The sequence below is a fragment of the Callorhinus ursinus genome, unplaced genomic scaffold, assembly GCF_003265705.2.
Source record: "Callorhinus ursinus isolate GAN/ISIS: 27379988/994484 unplaced genomic scaffold, GSC_fseal_2.0 scaffold1, whole genome shotgun sequence".
Lineage (NCBI taxonomy): Eukaryota > Metazoa > Chordata > Mammalia > Carnivora > Otariidae > Callorhinus > Callorhinus ursinus.
This window is the reverse complement of record NW_027397063.1, coordinates 113,447,088-113,465,526: the sequence shown is the minus strand read 5'-3', so window position 1 is coordinate 113,465,526 and position 18,439 is coordinate 113,447,088. Positions and strand designations below refer to the sequence as shown.

The following is an 18,439-nucleotide window of genomic DNA, read 5'->3' as shown; positions in this document are numbered from 1 at the left end:
TCACCCAGAAATAAAGTCTCTTACCATTTTAGTTTCTGTCAACATTTTAGTGTGTCACTTTTCAGTGAGTTCTTAATACAGTTGAAATAATTCTATGAAAACACTTTTGCACCTCATTTTTATTTGACATTTGAAGATAAACAGTTTCTCCAAATTGTTAAACAATTCTCTATAAACAGTAATTTAAAATACCTGAAATACTGGGCACCTGGGTGGCTCAGTTGGTTAAGCGACTGCCTTTGGCTCGGGTCATGATCCTGGAGTCCCGGGATTGAGTCCCGTGTCGGGCTCCCTGCTCAGCGGGGAGTCTGCTTCTCCCTCTGACCCTCTTCCCTCTCGTGCTATCTCTCATTCTCTCTCCCTCAAATAAATAAAATCTTTAAAAAAAATAATAACAAAATAAAATACCTGAAATACTTGGTCATATGGGTACGTTATTTTTTTAAAGATGTGAGAGAGAGAGAGAGAGGTGGGGGAAGGGCATGGGGAGGAGCAGAGGGAGAAGGAGACAAGCAGAGTCCCTGCAGAGTGGGGAGCCTGACGCAGGGCTTGATCCCAGGTCCCTGAGATCATGACCTGAGCTGAAATCAAGAGTCAGACACTTAACCACAGTGATCTAATTTTTTTTATTGTAAATAAAGCAAAGATGACCGTCTTTGTGCATAAATTTGTCCCCTTTTTAAATTTTTTTTAATAGGCTCCAAGCCCAGCATGGAGCCCAATGCAGGGCTTAAAGTCACCATCCTGAGATCAAAACCTGAGCTGAAATCAAGACTCAAACACTTAACCAACTGAATCACCCAGGCGCCCTCCACATTTCTAATTTTAAAGTAAATTCTGGAAATATTGGATAGAGGACATAAGAAAAACTTGATACAGGGAGGTTTATATTAATTTACAAAGGTATATGAAAATATTTGTTTTTGTTGCTTTAAAAGTATCTTAGACTAGTTTATCATTTAACAAAATCTTTGCTAGGAAATCAGTGGTATCCAACTATTCTTATAATTTGTACTTCTATACTGGAATTGACTGTGTTCACGTAATTATCAGTGTATTTATTTTGTATCTTGTATGAATAGCTTTTTCACATCTTTTCTCCATATTTCTTTCTATAAGCTTTTTAAATATTTAGATTATAGACTTCTGTCCTGTTCATTATGAATATTATACCCAGTCTGAAGCTTGATTTTTAATTTTTTAGGTTTATAAGATTCAAATCTTATATTTTTATATAAATATAACGAATATTTTGTTTGTAATTATCTTCATTTGCTCCTCACCTTAGAAGATTTGATAATGATTAAACTTTTAAAATCCATCATGTTTTCTTTTTATCTGCTGCCATATACCTGCTGTTCTGCTGTCTACCCCTGATAATGGTGACAAGCTGAAAACCCTAAGAGCACCGCTGAGGTAGAGGCATCAATGTTACCAGGCTATGAAGATGTGCAGGCCCTTCTCTGGCTTTGTCATTCCCATGACCACCAACCAGTGCATCCTCCATGAGAGCACCTTCAAAACCTTAGGTTAGATAGAGTGTGACTCTTGCTGTCTGTCCAGGCTTTACTGGAAGTTCAAGCCTCTTCTTTCTTTCTGGAATCTCTGTACATATACAGTTTTACATCTGATGATACTTCAATAAGACAAACATTGACAATACACCATAAAGTGTAAAATGCTATGTAAATATAACCATGAACAACAATTAATAAGAGGGAAGGAATAAAAAAGTTTTAAAAATTTTGCTGTGGAAGGAATACAACATGAGACAAAAATAAATTCAATAGAAATCTCACCGAAGATCCAGACCAGCTTCTTTCCAAAGTAAATCCATCAAGCGCAGCATTTGGAGTGTCAACATATCTTGTCGTAAATCTAAGGTGGGAAAAATCCTGCTTTATTATAAATGCTTTCCATTTGTCTCATAACATTAATTCAAGATTAGCTAATTCAGCCAGAATTAACTAAAACCACTGACAAATACTGTGCTAATATTTTCCCAAAATTTTAATGTTGACCATATTTATTTTGTTAAATATTAGGTTTAGGGGCGCCTGGGTGGCTCAGTGGGTTAAGTGGCTGCCTTTGGCTCAGGTCATGATCCCAAGGCCCTGGGATCGAGTCCTGTATCAGGCTCCCTGCTCAGTGGAGAGTCTACTTCTCCCTCTGGCCCTCACCCTGCTCTCATGCTCTAATAAATAAAATCTTAAAAAAAATATTAGGTTTATTGGTTAGCATGTGCCCATAACACTATTAACTAAATTAAGTTAAACAATATTTTTAATTGGGACACCTGGCTGGCTCTGTCGGTAGAACATGCAACTCTTAATCTCAGGGTCATGAGTTCAAGCCCCATGTTGGGTGTAGAGATTACTTAAGAAAAAAACCAGTATTTTTCATTGTTTACCACATGTATCTACTATACTAATTGTATGGATGTTGTAATACTATATAACACAGTAATGCTATACACACACACACACACACACACACAAACACACACACTATGTAACACAAAATCCATACAATTCACTCTGCTAATTTTTTTCTTTCCTGGTTGTGTTTAACAATGCACAGGAAGTTCTTAAAAAAATAATTACTTAAAAATCATTTAAGTAATTATATGATGGGTTATAGAACTATAATAGTTGATTTTATTCATTATCATATTACTGAGTTCCACATAATGACATTCATATGGTCAAGTGTGGTTAGATGTCTAGCAAAACACTACAAGTTCATTTTAAAATAGATAAAAGCACATTTACTTATGTTCCTTTAATTCCTTTTAATAAACCCAATATACAAATACTATAATCCTTATGAACACAAAGAACCTGAAGCTCAGTGAATTTTACATGACTTGTCTTGGTGGTTGTCATAACTGCCTTCTGGTTGGTGTAATCACCTCAGAGGCATTTCCTTTCGAAAATAGGAGTCAGTAAGATATTTTAATTAAAATACAAAACTATGGCAGCAATATCAAAGTTGTTATCCCTGGAACAGAATATATGAATATACTATTGAAAATATTCTCTTGTACTTCACAAGCTTTTTACCAAAGAATTAGACTTTGTATTTTGTAGGGAAAAAAAAGAAAGATTTATTAGAACAAGTAGCTGTAAACATTATTTTCTAAAAGGAAAAATAAAGGGATTTAGGACATGCCAAATTCAATCTTATGACCATTGACAGCTACCTCTTGGCTAGGATCTGTTACACATTTACACATCACCTTTCAGATAAAGCAAACTGACAACAAATGAAAAATACTAAGGAATTTGGTACTGTGTAAGATGGCAACTGTATTAAAGAAAAAGCAGGAAGAACAACAACAACAAAAAAAACCTCAGTACATACCATCACCATTTTTAAAAATCACTCCAACTGAATCCTCACCAAACACTTTGTTGTTGTACACGAGCCACAAAGGCTTCATTTTGGAATCCATGTATTTACACTTTTCAACACTGAAATCAAACAAGGAGAAAATCAGCCCACTTCAACTTAAAGAAATGGCAAGACTATAGTTTTGCCATGATATATTAGATCTGGGGAAAACCCTCACCTGTTTCATTCAGGTCTGCAGAAGTCAGAACCAGAACATAACCTCTTGGTAAAAAAGTAACTAGGGCGACAGCTTTGGCTGGCATGTAGTGATGCCAGATGGGCTAGATTGAAAACCCAGATTCATCCTTCTCATTACCTACATTTAAAATTCCTCCTTTTCTTTCTTTATTCTTCCTTATGTTATTATATGTAACCAGATCATATCATTGGATTAAAATCAGGAATATTATGGGTTCATTCTTGATTTCTTAAAGAGGGATCAATTTTGAATACTGACATATGGGAATATATATCATTACTTTTCCATTAGTACTTTTGAAGGGAATAAAAAAGTGAGAAATAATCTTCCAAATTAATTTAAAATTTCATTTTGAAATAGGAAAATAAATTAGTAAATAATCTATGATGGTTGCCAACATTTTGCACACATAGGATTTTTAACTCTTAGAACCCAGTAATAAAGAAAACAAATTTAGTCACATACAATTGAAAGGAAAATAACTTATAATGACTTTCATGAACCCCACAGGTAAATTTAGCTAATAGGCATACATCCTAATGCACACATTCACCTTTGAGAAATTTAAGATTTTCCTTCTGTAAATATATTGTACTTATGGGGGCTAACAGCTAGCCCTACTGCTCCTGCAAGGCAGTCACTCAGAAATCCTTTCTGCATTGCTATTTTCATGGAAAATTCACTGAGCACAGCAAAGATGGTCACTTACTAGAGTTCTGAGAGGATAACACATGGATTCAGAGGCGACTGCAGGTCAGAGAGGGCTTCCCGGTAAGCATTCTGTTTTAAACAAGTATGCATGGCCTCCTTCCCTTTGGCTCTGTTTAGCTTCATCGCATTCAGTTTGATTAAACTATTTAAAGTTTTTAACTTATTGAGTGCTTCAACCTGAAAAATAAGTTTCCCCACCAACAAAATTTATTTATGGTTAAAATTAATATAAAGTACTATAGTATCATGTGATCATTATTAATAACCACTCCCTTCCTCTCCCCAACACAAACACTTGACAACCAGCCAAAGTAAAATCAGTGCTTGATTTATGACAAGCATACTAGATACAACAGAGTAAAAAACTCATTTTTATCACTTGTTACTTAAAGCACCGTTTTTCAAATGTTCTTTAATCCTTTTCTTAAATGAAATATTAAAAATCAGAGAAAATAAAGGGACACAGATTGTGGTTAAGAAGATAAGTATGACAAAGTACTCAGAACTCTGCAGCTCAATGAGTAGTAGAATTTGAAACACAATCTGAACCACTCCATTTGACCAGCTTCATAGTTTAAGAGGAAAATCTGTGTACAAGTAATCCTGGGGCTCCTGCCATTCAACCTTAACATCTAGTTCTTGTCATCACTCTGGTGTGACATCTTCTCAATATATTCTTATATTCTCTTTCCATGAGTAGTATAGTTAAATGAATTATCGTGTAATAAAATAAATATGAATATAGAGAACAGTATTTGTTGTCCAAGTCTACATTACTTGTTTTTATGAAGTAATTCTGGCTATCAAAACTTATGCAAATTAAAAAAAATAACTTATGCAGTTAGTACAAGGTCAATCAACAGTGGCCAACCGAATCAAAACCATTGTGTTTAAAAAAGCCAACTTCTAATAACTGAGGTCTTTCCATGTCATGTTACACAAAAATCCATTAGAAACAGCCTTGGCCAACCATAAGCCATAAAAAACAGTATTTTATTTTATTATGTTATTAAAGCTGAAACAGCTTGTTAAGATAAACCCATTTATATTAACATGTAAATCAACTATAACAAGCATATAAAACATGTACACAACAAATATTATCAACACCTTGGCTTGAATTTCCATTAACAGGAGACTTATTTTACACAACGTTTTCATTTTCGAACTTTGCTTCTATGAAAAGAAACCACTAAGACTCTGTAGGGAGATGAATTCAGTCATGCAGTTTTTATAGACAGGCTGAGGGCTTGCTCACAGGAAACTGGAAGGTTCTATGTAGCTTGATGAAAATCGAGATGGCTGAAGCTTGCCAAGTTAGCCACAGACACTCCATTTCTCAACAGTTTCAGGAGCTGTACAAACACTGGTGAAAAGGGAACCAGTTGAAAAACAGACTGTGCAAACAGGAACTTTTTGAAGTATTTCAAATTTGAATTTCTTCTATGTTTGTACAGTTGGGAATTTTCAGTCCCCATCACTAATCGTGTTGATATCCATTTCCTGGAAGAGTGTCCTAAATACCCACATGGCCGTAAGTCAAATACTTTAAGTGATTCAACACCCTGTCGTTCCATAGATTTACAGTGATAACAAGAACTGCCATGTAAAGCATAGAGTCTTCCCCTTGCTACTCATCAATTAAGAGTAAAAATAATGTGATCATACATATGTCATATGTTTGATGTTATAAAAGTCAAGCTGAGGTTCCCAGAGAACCAAGGAAATGTATGGTGTGATTTGATCATGAGTGAGGTCAATGAAGTAGGACCTCATGAAGTGGGGCCTTATAGGCTTTGGTAAAGTTTGAGGAAGATCCCCTTACATTCTAAGTGAGATACTGCTGTATTCATGATCAATTAATAAAGCCAACTAAAATTTACTCAGTTGAATTTTTTGTGGTAGCTTCAGGATCTGAAGCAAACTTCCCATGGAATTCAGGGATGAGAAACATAGGTGTGGTACCATGAACTGTTTTCAATTTATTATCTTTCTCGCCATTTTCCTCTCAGGTCTGAGCTCTGCTCTCTTTGTATCAAGCTCCCGATCTGACCTTCCTTTACAGGGCAGGTCAGATCGAGTTGGCAGATAGCTCTGCCCAGAGCTCAGCTTAGCTGGCAGTTCACCCTGAAGCCCAATTGAGCAGGCAGACGGGTCTGCCCAGAGCTAAAGCCCCTAGCCTATTTTGTAGGCTAATTTGTATTTCAGAATACAATTTCCCAGGTGGAAAACCCCAATCTTAGTTCTGTCCCTGGATTCCATATTGGAAACTGCTGACAGTTTAGTCTGCAATTCTCTATATTTGTTTGGAATCCTTCCCCAGATTCCATGTTGGGAACTGTTGGAGGCAGCTGTGGTTCTCCATTTTATTTGGAATTAGTCCATACTCCATATTCCTTGGGATTTGCTGGTTTATCCCTTCCCCAGTCCAAGGTTCCACGGAAACTAGTGGTACATCCAGGGCTTTCTCTTGGCCAGGACACAGTAACATTTCTTGGTCACTGATGATCTAGTAAGGTACATATGTTTTTCTGTCTTGTTTTTTAAAGATAAAGGCTACTGCTAAGAGGGATCTCAGAGGTCAAAAAATGGGGCAAGCAGTCAAAGGCTCTTAGAGCATCTGCCACTTCAAGAAGACTCCTGTAATAGGGTAAGTTGGTCATGGAATGAGTTAGGCTGACACTAGGTTACCCGCCAACAGCAAGAAAATTTCTGTGCAACAAGGTACACTATAAAACACCCCACAATTCCAAACCTCACCACACGTCCCTCTTAGGTACTAGTCTGGCTCCAAGAAACCCAAAGGTCTAGCTAAAACAAATAGGATCCTTTAAATCTAAAGAGGTGAGCACACCAGCTTCCAGCACAACTGCTTATTATAATTATGTCTAAGAATTACATGTAGAGGCCACTTTTAGACAACAGGCTTGAACAATTGAATGTAAAACAAAGCAAAAGGGCCCACAGTGGGCACCGGGCTGAATACAGACAGGCCCACCAGGTGACCCACTTCAAAATATCCATAAGCCCTAACTGACCAATGGACTATTTCAACCAGGCACAGTGACCAAAAAAGGGGTAATTCCATAGATCCCCATACCTCCTCACCTTCCCCCTTTAAAAACAGCCCCCACCCACTGCCTCATTGCAGACAGTCTCTCCTTTGCTGTCCTGTCCACCGCTCCCTTGCAGTGTATTCAATAAACTTCTATCTCCTTTGTTCTGCCTTGGGTGAATCCTTTCACTGCCAGTGCCACCAGCTTCTATGCTACCATAGCCCCACGTTTGGGGGCCCCCATTCAAATGAGAGAAACAACACACTACAGTCTTAGAAATTTCAGATAGCTAGTAAAATGGCAAAACCTTACTGAAGAAAACCTAGAAATGTAATGGCCACTATGTGGAAATTTCCAATTAAATAAAACATTTAAAAAATGCACTTGAGGGGCGCCTGGGTGGCTCAGTTGGTTGGGCGACTGCCTTTGGCTCAGGTCGTGATCTCAGGGTCCTGGGGTCGAGCCCCACACTGGGCTCCCTGCTCGGCGGGAGGCCTGCTTCTCCCTTTCCCACTCCCCCTGCTTGTGTGCCCTCTCTTGCTGTCTCTGTGTCAAGTAAATAAATAAAATCTTAAAAAAAAAAAATGCACTTGAAAGCAAGTGTTCCCAAATTAAATAAACAGAATGGGATATGCACTTATTAGTATGAAGCAGCCTCTAAGTTTCAAAATTCCAAAATAGTTTCATTGAAGATTCACTGCAAAAGGCTAATGAAAAATTAAAGAGAGGGGCGCCTGGGTTGCTCAGTAGTTAGCTATCTGCCTTCAGCTCAGGTCATGATCCCAGGGTCCTGGGATCGAGCCCCGCATCAGGCTCCCTGCTCAGTGGGAAGCCTGATTCTCCCTCTCTCACTCCCCCTGCTTGTGTTCCCTCTCTTGCTCTCTGTCAAAATAAATAAATAAAATCTTTAAAAAAGAGAAAAGAAAAAAAATTAAAGAGAAAGGGTATTTAAAACGAAAGACTGTAACAGACTGAGGCATAAGACAAATAATTTCTACTGCTCCCCTCTCTCCTTTGAGTATCCATTCTAATAACCCTCTGTCTCAATTGCCTTTTTACTCTAAAGAAACTATTAAACAGTTAGCTTATAAAATAAGACCACCTGAGGCTATGGGCCATTCTCTTCTCCTAACTTTCACATCTTGCTCAAAGGCAAAACTAAGGGCCAGTCATGGAATTTCTTAAACCCAGGGAGAGGATTCTGAAAATGTCCATAAGCAGATTACCTCTGGAGCCCAGTCAAGAGAGGGAAATAAAATCTCACATTGTCCCTTTCTTTCCAGCTCCTGACCAAATTGGTTACTGATCCTTTCTCTCCCAGAGAAAAGTCTTTCTTTCTTGCTGGTCTTGTTTTATATCCTAAGGCTTGGCTATCTGCTCACCTGAGATATTCAAGTTGTTCTTTCTTTTGGTTATGTTTAGGAGTAACTCTAGATCTTGTAAGGATAACATCTTTTGCATATACTTTGAAGATGCCTCTTAGGCCCATGGGATTGTTTAATACTGCCAGAAACAGTTGACTTTGTCAAGGTTGAAATCTGACAAGATATTTGAAAGGACTTAATAACCTCATGATGAGAAATTTGGCCAAATTGGAAGCTATTATTCAGAGCCTGACAGGAACTTTTTTAGGCCTTCTCCCTTATGCTTACCCAGCGGGAAAGAAAAACACTCTAACATAGGTGCATAGGTGTTAGCCCTTTGATATCATTTAGGCAGCAACCCAAGTCTTTGAGAAATTGAAAAACAGTTGTCCTTGTTTTACAAATCTAGTCTTTACAGGACCAGAGATGTGGCTGAGAAACAACTCAAAATCCATCAATACTTTTTACCAAACCCAAAACCTCCCCTATTTATCTCAATAGGCTTATAAGTATTATAAATTCTGGCTTTAAGAGAACAAAAGTTATAGGAAGAGCTCGCATTTTTTTCCCTGTGCCTTTGAGATAATACATGTCATATCACAGTCCTCTCCATAATTCTTATCTAGACCATCTCTTTGACAAGTAAACTTCAGGGAGGTAATTCTTATCAAAAGAGTTTGAAAAAAGGTCATTTGGAACTTAAGAACAAATATAATTCTTAAGACTCTTCTCTACAAGTATTAGAAAAAGGTTTAGGCCCCTAAGCAGATAATCTGAACTTATTCCATCTATCAGAAAAACAATTTGGAGCCAATTATTTTTCATAAGCAGTGAGTTTTTTGTATTATGCCTAATTCATGGTAGTAATTTATTTTTTTTAAGATATTTTTTATTTTTTTGACAGAGAGAGAGAGACACAGCGAGAGAGGGAACACAAGCAGGGGGAGTGGGAAAGGGAGAACAGGCTTCCCGTGGAGCAGAGAGCCCGATGCGGGGCTCGATCCCAAGACCCTGGAATCATGTCCTGAGCCAAATGCAGACACTTAACAAATGAGTCACTCAGGCTCCCCCACGGTAGTAATTTAAAGCTCTAAGATATAAGGTCTCTGTTTGCTTCCATTTGTGTTGGTATGTGTGTTCATTTATTTGTTTTAAATGTGTAGTATTTTCTATCTCCAGATGGGACTGCCAAAATTAATTTGTAGAAGAGCTCTGTTTATTTATTAAACAAACAAAAAAAAAACACAAGCACTGATATAAATTTAGACTTCACAAAATTCTCAGAGATGTAACAGAAACTATCCCAAAAGTTTTTTCAAGTTCATATGCTCTGGAATAATTTTTGGCAAATTAAAGCAAGTTTAAGTTCATTGGTTGAGTGGAAACAGGCATGTCTTTAGAGTTATCAACATTGACTATATGGTAAACAACTTTTATTCTACCTGAATTTACTAGCTAAATTCATGTATTTCTGTTCTAATTTGTCAGCAGAAAAATAACTTACAATGATGGCTGATTTTGTCTAATGTCTCATGAAGCTTTCATGGGTAAAATAAATAACTGTTGAGAACAAATGATTTAAACAGATTAAGTGGAATAAGAGTTAATAAAATTTTTAGCAACAATTATATTTTATTGTGTATGCACTTACAAATAGCTTCCCAAATCTCTGGTAACTTGAAACTTTACAGTTTTGCTAAGTTAAAATAAGTAATAGAGATATGCTGAGTATTTACATCATTTCCAAATAAGAAAATACTGAAATATTAATTACTGAGCATGGGTTTATCTACTTTTGGCTTATTACAGAGAAACTAAAAGATATTTGGATGTGTTAGTGCACTGGAAAACTGAAAAAAGGCATATGCTTCTAGAAATTATGAAATGTATTCATAAACTTGCAAATCTAAAGAATGCTGGTGTTAACAGTTCATAATTCCTTCTAGGTTTTTACCAGGAACTAAGGTTTCTAACGATTAAGAATTCTAACTAATGTATGCAATTAAAGCCAGCAGAAATAAGGGAAACATCTCCATATGCAAAGAAAGCAAATGTGTGTTTTTGGTAAAAGAAGGTATGATAAACGAAGATATATTTTTGAGGGGAAAAAAGCTGTAGAAAGTTTGTGAAAAATTTTTGGAAAGGAATTCTGTATGTGGTCAGGACTAAGACTGGAATGTAAGTTTTAATATCAAAAGTAAGCTGGTATAAAATTAGAATTTGTTTTTTTTTTTTTAACTTTTAGTCTACTTTTGATAACAGACTAGCAGCTTCTTTAAGTGATCTGCCTACAAAACAAAGATACTGTGTTTTATCAAAATAATTTCCTGTGGTTGCTGTCTTTATCAGGTCATTGATTACTTAAGAAAACTGAGTCTTCTCAATATTAAAAAAGCTAAGTTTTACTAGTTTTGCTAATAGATAATTAAGTATTAAGTTTCATAATGATCTGTGATCCTATTTATTCAAGGGCTTTAAAACTTCTCCCCTCCCCCCAAACTTCTCAAAATCAAATTATAAATGTTCTTTTTGACCTGGAAGAAACTTTGGGATTTTTCCAAAGGACCTCCTGGAACATTTCAAGGGATCTGTTAAACTAATTAGGTTTATTTGATATGTTAAATTATGTAGAAAATATTGTCAAACAAGAAGTAATAGTAAGCCTTCTTTACAAAGTGTGTTCTAAAAATTTTATGAAATTCCTAGAAATCCGGTAAGTCCTCATGTAGTATTTATTAATCACTTGTAATTCTGATTATCTTAAAAGGTTTAGGACATCCTCCGACACCCCAATCAAAACTGGCAGAAGTAAATCATCTTCTTACTGTTACTGCCTTCCCTTCAGAAATTGCTGCCATTAAAACTGAGGCTCACACTAAAAGGATTAAACCTGAGTATCTGGGCACCTGGGTGGCTCAGGTCATGATCCCAGGGTCCTGGGCTCGAGTCCCACATCGGGCTCCCTGCTCAGCGGGAAGCCTGTTTCTCCCTCTCCCACTCCCCCCGCTTATGTTCCTGCTCTCACTGTCTCTGTCAAATAAATAAATAAAATCTTTAAAAACAAAACAAAACAAAACAAAACCTGAGTATCAGAAAAATGCCCCAGCTGACTTTCATGCTAAGGCAACAGTAACACGATCTATAAAGACTGTGGCACATGTGGAAGAAATCCATTCTGCTTCTGCAAAACCTGCCCCTCACTGCCAGACTTTTGCCATCCCGATGGACTTGCTCCTGAAGTAGAGAAATGAACATGGGTAAGCAATAGCTCTAAGTTAAACAAACAGTTTGAGGCTATGAGAAACCCAAGATGGCCGCTTGGTTCTTGCTGACTCCCTGGCAAACTCCAGTTTTTTAGTTTTTGCATTCCTTTACCCACCAAAATGCAGTTAAGATGACATAAATTTTGAATAGAGATTGGTAAAAAGACTTTTATTAAATTGCAAACACAGTCTACCAGCAATGTCTGACCTGTCAGGTCCATAATCTGAGAATAACTGTTTTTGTCCCAAGAGATCTCAGACCTCCTTCCTCCTTCTGGACCTCTGGAATATCTGCAGATGACTTCATTCAATTGCCACTTAGTATGGATTACCAATATGTTGTTATTTTATGTGTGTTTTCCAGATGGGTTGAAGCATTCCCAAGCTCCAAGGCTGATGCCCTCACAGTGGCAAAGAAACTGTTGGAAAATATATTTCCCACTTGTGGTAAACCTTCCACAATCTCCAGTGATGGAGGCCCCCACTTCACTGGACAAATCATATGAGGCTTAATGAAAACCTAGTAAACTTCTTAGAATTAACACTGTCCCTATCACCTTCAAATCATCAGGCAAGGCTGAGAGAACTAATGGGATTCTCAAACTTAAAATTTCTAAACTTGCCTAAACTACTGGACTTTGCTGGCCTAAGGTATTACCTTTGGTCTTGCTATTAGTAGTTACCCCTTTAGGAAACAAAGTTACTCCACATGTGACAGTCACCAGCAGACCAATGTCTATTAGTATACAGCCTTATGCTGGTCCCTTGTTGTCTCATGCTTTTCAAGACTAGCTACTGTAAATCTCTAATATCTTATGCTCAAGCCTATCATCAACAGGTTAAAAAAGCCTTCTTGGATCCCACTTCAAAGGTTCCTTTTGGTCACAGTCTAGAGCTTGGTGACTGGTTGTTCTGGAAATGTCATCAGAGGAAAACAGCTGTCAAGCCCCATTGGAAGGGACCTTACCAAGTGCTCTTGACCACTACACTGCAGAAAAACTAAAAGGTATTAAGCCTTGGGTATACATCTCACAGCTAATGAAGGTTCCACCTCCAACCTGGTCCTGTACAGATGCCTGGCGACCTTTAACTCAAACTGATGAGGAAGAGATACAGCTGACCTCAAGGCAGACTGCTTCTGCCCAAGGCAATGGATCAAGACTTTATATTTTTTTTAAAGATTTATTTATTTGACAGAGAGACACAGCAAGAGAGGGAACACAAGCAGGGAAAGTGGGAGAGGGAGAAGCAGGCTTCCTACTGAGCAGGGAGCTCGATGTGGGGCTCGATCCCAGGACCCTGGGATCATGAGCTGAGCCAAAGGCAGACACTTAATGACTGAGCCACCCAGGCGCCCCTGGATCAAGATTTTTAACCTTAACTAAACATGAAACCCTTTCTCCTTCTCCTTTCTTTTACTCTGGCATTAACCTGGAAAGATAACGCCCTCATCTCTTTCTCCCCAGGCCACTGCTTAAGGGAGGTAACCTCTGGATTTTAAAACAACCTTTTAATTCAGGGTGGGAGAAAAATCTAACTGAGCCCCTAACTTTTCACAAGCAAAATAAGATATCTCATTGGGATAAGATAAGATATCTCCTGAAGTTACCTTGTTGAGTTAGAAAGGACCTGCCAGGAGGCTTTTTTTTTTTTTTAAGATTTTATTTATTTATTTGAGAGAGAGAGAATGAGAGATAGAGAGCACGAGAGGGAAGAGGGTCAGAGGGAGAAGCAGACTCCCCGCCGAGCAGGGAGCCCGATGCGGGACTCGATCCCGGGACTCCAGGATCATGACCTGAGCCGAAGGCAGTCGCTTAACCAACTGAGCCACCCAGGCGCCCAGGAGGCTTTCATGATTCAGGAATTCACTACCCTTGGCAGGTCCCTACTTCCCTGGTTAGGGATAAATGTAAATAAGCCTATGATCAGGAAATTCTCCTCAATTCTTAAAATTACTGCAGAATCTGCTACTAAAGCAACAGAAGCCCAACAACCATCCTTAGACTCTTTAGCCAAAGCTGTTCTTGATAGTAGGACAACTCTTGATTATCTTTTAGCTGAACAAGGAGGATCTCTGCTGTGGCCAACACCAACTGCTGTATCTGGATCAACATTTCTCAGGAAGCTGAAACTCAGTTACAAAAGATCACTGAGCAAGCTACTTGGCTTAAAAGGTGACTCCTTCAACAGGGCCTTTCTTTGACTGGTTTGGGTCTTGGGGACCATGGCTCCAAAATGTACTCCGAACAATGGGAATTATCCTGCTTATAGTTATCATAATAATTTCTCTGGGGTACATTGTATTCTCTCACAAATTTTAAATGTTAAGCCACTAACCATCAAGTAAATGAACTCCTTAGGACTGGAATGTCAAAAAAAGAACAAAGAGAATGACTGACTTCCATAACCTATGAATACCACAGGGATTAAGCAAAAACATCCTAACCTATGGATAATGGGTATGACACAAAAGGAAAAACAAAAACTTTGAGAACTTCAAAACAGTATCTGATAGTGACACAAATGCCTTAAATTTTCATCACATCTCTCCATTAAGCTAAGAGCCTGATCAAAAGGGAAATGTTAAAAGAAAATGACAGGCCCCAAACGCTAGATCAAGTCACCAAAGTGAGGCTTAATACCTAACCTAACTGCAACTTCAACCCTCCCCTCCCCCGCTTTTAGATTTATTTATTTATTTGAGAGAGAGCAAGTGGGTGGAGGGGAGAGGGAGAGAGAAACTCAGGCAGACTTTATGCTAAGGGCAGAGCCCTAATCAGGGCTCAATCTCACAACCCTGAGACCACGACCTGAGCCAAAACCAAGAGTCAGATGGTTAACTGACTGTGCCATCCAGGCACCCCCTTTTCTTTGTTTTTTTTTTAAGATTTTATTTATTTGTTTATTTTGAGAGAGAAAGTGAGCACGAGTGGGAAGAGAGGCAGAGGCAGAAGGAGAAAGAGAATCCCAAGCAGCCTCCACGCTGAGCTCAGAGCCCAACGCAGGGCTTGACCTCATGACCCTGAGATCATGAGTCAGATGTTTAAGTGACTAAGCCATCCAGGTGCCACGCCCCCCAACAGAAGTGTAGTCTTAACAGTCAGTCAGGAATTTTCTGGTCAGTACTAATAAGGTAATCTGTCACAGGGGCCCTCTCAACCCCCAAAGGAAAATGAGGAAATCCACTTAATAAGACCCTCTGTCCCTCCCCCTAAGGGAAGGTAACTGTTCTAAAACAATCATTTTTCTTTTGCTAATTTCCCCACCCCATTTCTGCCTATAAAATCCTTCTATTTTACAACTCAAAGTCCCCACTACTAGATTAGCTAGAGAGGACACTGCCCAATTCATGAATCAATTAATAAAGCCAATTAGACGGTTTTAAAAAATTGGATTTTATTCTCCATGCAATGAATATTACTTCAGGGATTTTAAAAATGGCAATGACATAATACATCTACATTTTAAAAAGGTCACTTTATCTGCTGTGCAGAACAGGGGATGTGTATGCAACAATGGAAACAAAAGGCACAATTTAAGAAGTTAATGAAGACATCCAGGTGAGAGAAGATAATGGACTGGACGGGGACAGTAGCCATGAATATAAGAGACATCGATAGGTATGAGATATATTTAAGAGGACTATAAAATTAAGGGGACTAATAGTATCATATAGTTGTGAAGAATAAATGGTGAGTAAATGTTAGCTATTATTACCACCATTAACAGGCTTTCCAAAAGGAACAGATAATAGCTGTTTTAACATGAATGAAAAATCATAATATAACCATAATATAATAATATATTACACATATATAATGTAAATCATCTATGAAAAGCTTGGGAGTTTCTTTGGCAATGCAAATGAGTTATAAAAGTATAATGAAACTGGGAATTACCACAAGGATCTGATATAAAATATGGTGGGCACCAGAGAGGTACAGGAATGAGTAGGTTAAGAGTGAGGAAACAAATGGCCTTCAAATGAGATCAAGAGGTTGGAAAATATAGCAAGGTAGGGAGTCTCTGCCATGAGGAAAAAACAATGTACCAAGAAGCAAGTTTGGGAGAGGTTTTTTAATTCTACAAAATATTCTGTCTAAGTGGATTGAATACACGAATTCAGATTATATCAGCTAGATGTAACTACCTTGCTAATAACTTCCTAGTCACATACAGCTTATAGTCTGATGTTTATACCCAGACAATAATCAACACCTATAGTAAAACCCTCAGAACTCATTTCTCTAACATGCACCCACAAACCTAGACACAGTAAAGTTGATAATTTCCCCCAATGTTTTCATCTGTGCCGAGACTGAAACTTACTTTCCCTGGCTTCTCCAAAGGAACCTATGGTCTTTTACCACGGTAACTGCATACTGGGGAAAAGGAAATAACCAGACCTTTACAAACTTCTAGACAATGGCTTTGAAATGACATTAATTCTAGGAGACCCAAACTATCACTGAGGTCCACCAGAGTAGGTGCTTATGGAAGTCAAGTTAACAATAGAGTTTTAGCACAGATATGTTTCACAGTGGGCCCAATGGGTCCCAAACCCCAAACCCATCCTCTAGTTATTTCTCCAATTCTTTAATGCATAATTGGAATGGATATACTTGGCAGTTGGCAGAATTCCTATATCGGTTCCCTGACCTATGGAGGGAGGGATACCTGTCAATAAGGTATCTCCTCCTCCATACCTGTCAATAAACTATCACAAGAAGTTTGCTTAAGCTGGCAAGGCCAACAATTTTGGGTCTCCTAGAATTAGTGTCATTTCAAAGCCATTGTCTAGAAGTTTGAAAAGGTCTGGTTATGTCCTTTCTCAGGGGTATATCAATTCTCCAGCTCTATGTCATAATTTAATTTACAGAGATCTTGACTGCCTCTACCCTCAACAAGATACCACTCTGACACCTTTATAATATTAGACTGATCCAACCTGGTGAGTAAGAAACAGCAACTCAGAAGTTAGTAAATATTCCAACAAAAATTTGGAGCCTTTTATCTCAATGAAACTCGTAGGGCTCAATTTGTATGGGGCATATCAAGATATCCCTTCTAAGGTAAAGAAAAATTTGTTGCTGTGGCCCTTCCTACAACCAAAAATGAGGCACAATAGCTAGTGGGCCTCTTTGCATTGTAAAGGCAACAACATATTCCTCATGTGGGTAATATACTGCAATCTATTTACTAAGTGACCTAAAAGGGTGCTAGTTTTGAATGAGACCCCAAACAAGAGAAGGTTCTGCAATAAGTTCAGACTGCTGTGCTACTTGGGCCTATGATCCAACAGATCTAATGGTGCTTGAACTGTCAGTAGCAGATAAGAGATGCGTTTGGAGCCTTTGGCTGGCCCCTATAGGTAAACCATAGCACAAGTCCTCAGGATTTTGGAAAAAACACCTGCCATTTCCTATAGATAAATACTCGCCTTGAGAGAAATAGCTCTTAGCTTGCTACTAGGATTTCGTACTGAATGCTTAACCACTGGCCACCAAGCAAGCATGTGACCTGAGCTGCCCATTACGAACTGGGTGTTATCTGACCCACCAAGCCATAAAGATGGGTGAGCAAAATAGTACTCCAACATCAAATGAAAGTGGTATGTGTGAGACTAGGCCAGAGTAGGTCCTGAAGGCACAGTAAGTTACATGAAGAAGTGATTCAAATGTCCATGGTTTCCCCCTCTTGCTACACTACCTTCTCTTTCCCAGCCTGCACCCATGGCCTCATAGGGAGTTCCCTTCAATCAGTTAACAAAGGAAGAGAAGACTCAAGCATGCTTTACAGATGATTCTACACAGTATGTAGGCACCATATGAAAGTTGACAACTGTGGTACTACAGCTGCTTTCTGAAACATTTCTGAAGAACTGTGCTGAAGTGAAATTCTCCCATCGGGCAGAACTTTGGAAAGTGCAATTCACTGTTCACTTTGCTTGGAAGGAGAAATGGCCATACATGCAATTATATACCAATTCATGAGCTGTGACCAAAGCTTGGCTGATGGCCAGGGACTTAAAAGGAACATGACTAGAAAATTAGTGACAAGGAAATTTGAGGAAGAGATAAGTAATAACCTCTGTGAATAGGCAAAAAAAAGATATATGTCTCCTTGGATGTTCACCAAAGGGTATCTTTGGAAGAGCATTTTTATAATCAAGTGGATAGGACGACCCATTTTGTGGATACTAATCAGCCTCTTTTCCCAATCACCCGTCATCACCCAATGGGTTCATGAACAAAGTGGCCAAGGTGGCAGGGATGGGGGTTATACACGTGCTCAGCAATCTGGACTTCCACTCACTAAAGCCTACCTGGCTATGACTACCACTGAGTGACTGCTGTGTCAGCCGCAGAGACCAACACCAAGACCCTGATATAGCACCATTTACCCAGGATAGTCAGCCAGCTATCTGGTGACAGGTTGATTGCACTAGACTGC

General features: G+C 38.4%; 1 protein-coding gene across 8 annotated transcripts in view; it reads right to left on the bottom strand.

The window, feature by feature from the left end:
• The window catches only part of PIK3CB (phosphatidylinositol-4,5-bisphosphate 3-kinase catalytic subunit beta), a 199,898-nt gene that overhangs the window by 26,141 nt on the left and 155,318 nt on the right, over nt 1–18,439 (bottom strand). For all 8 annotated transcript variants that reach the window (XM_073899405.1, XM_073899403.1, XM_025881567.2 and 5 more), the window contains 3 exons: nt 4,302–4,480; nt 3,364–3,473; nt 1,800–1,878 (listed from right to left, as the gene is read on the bottom strand). In XM_073899405.1, the coding sequence (XP_073755506.1) occupies nt 1,800–1,878; nt 3,364–3,473; nt 4,302–4,480 (368 nt within the window). The remainder of the gene's footprint in view (nt 1–1,799; nt 1,879–3,363; nt 3,474–4,301; nt 4,481–18,439) is intronic.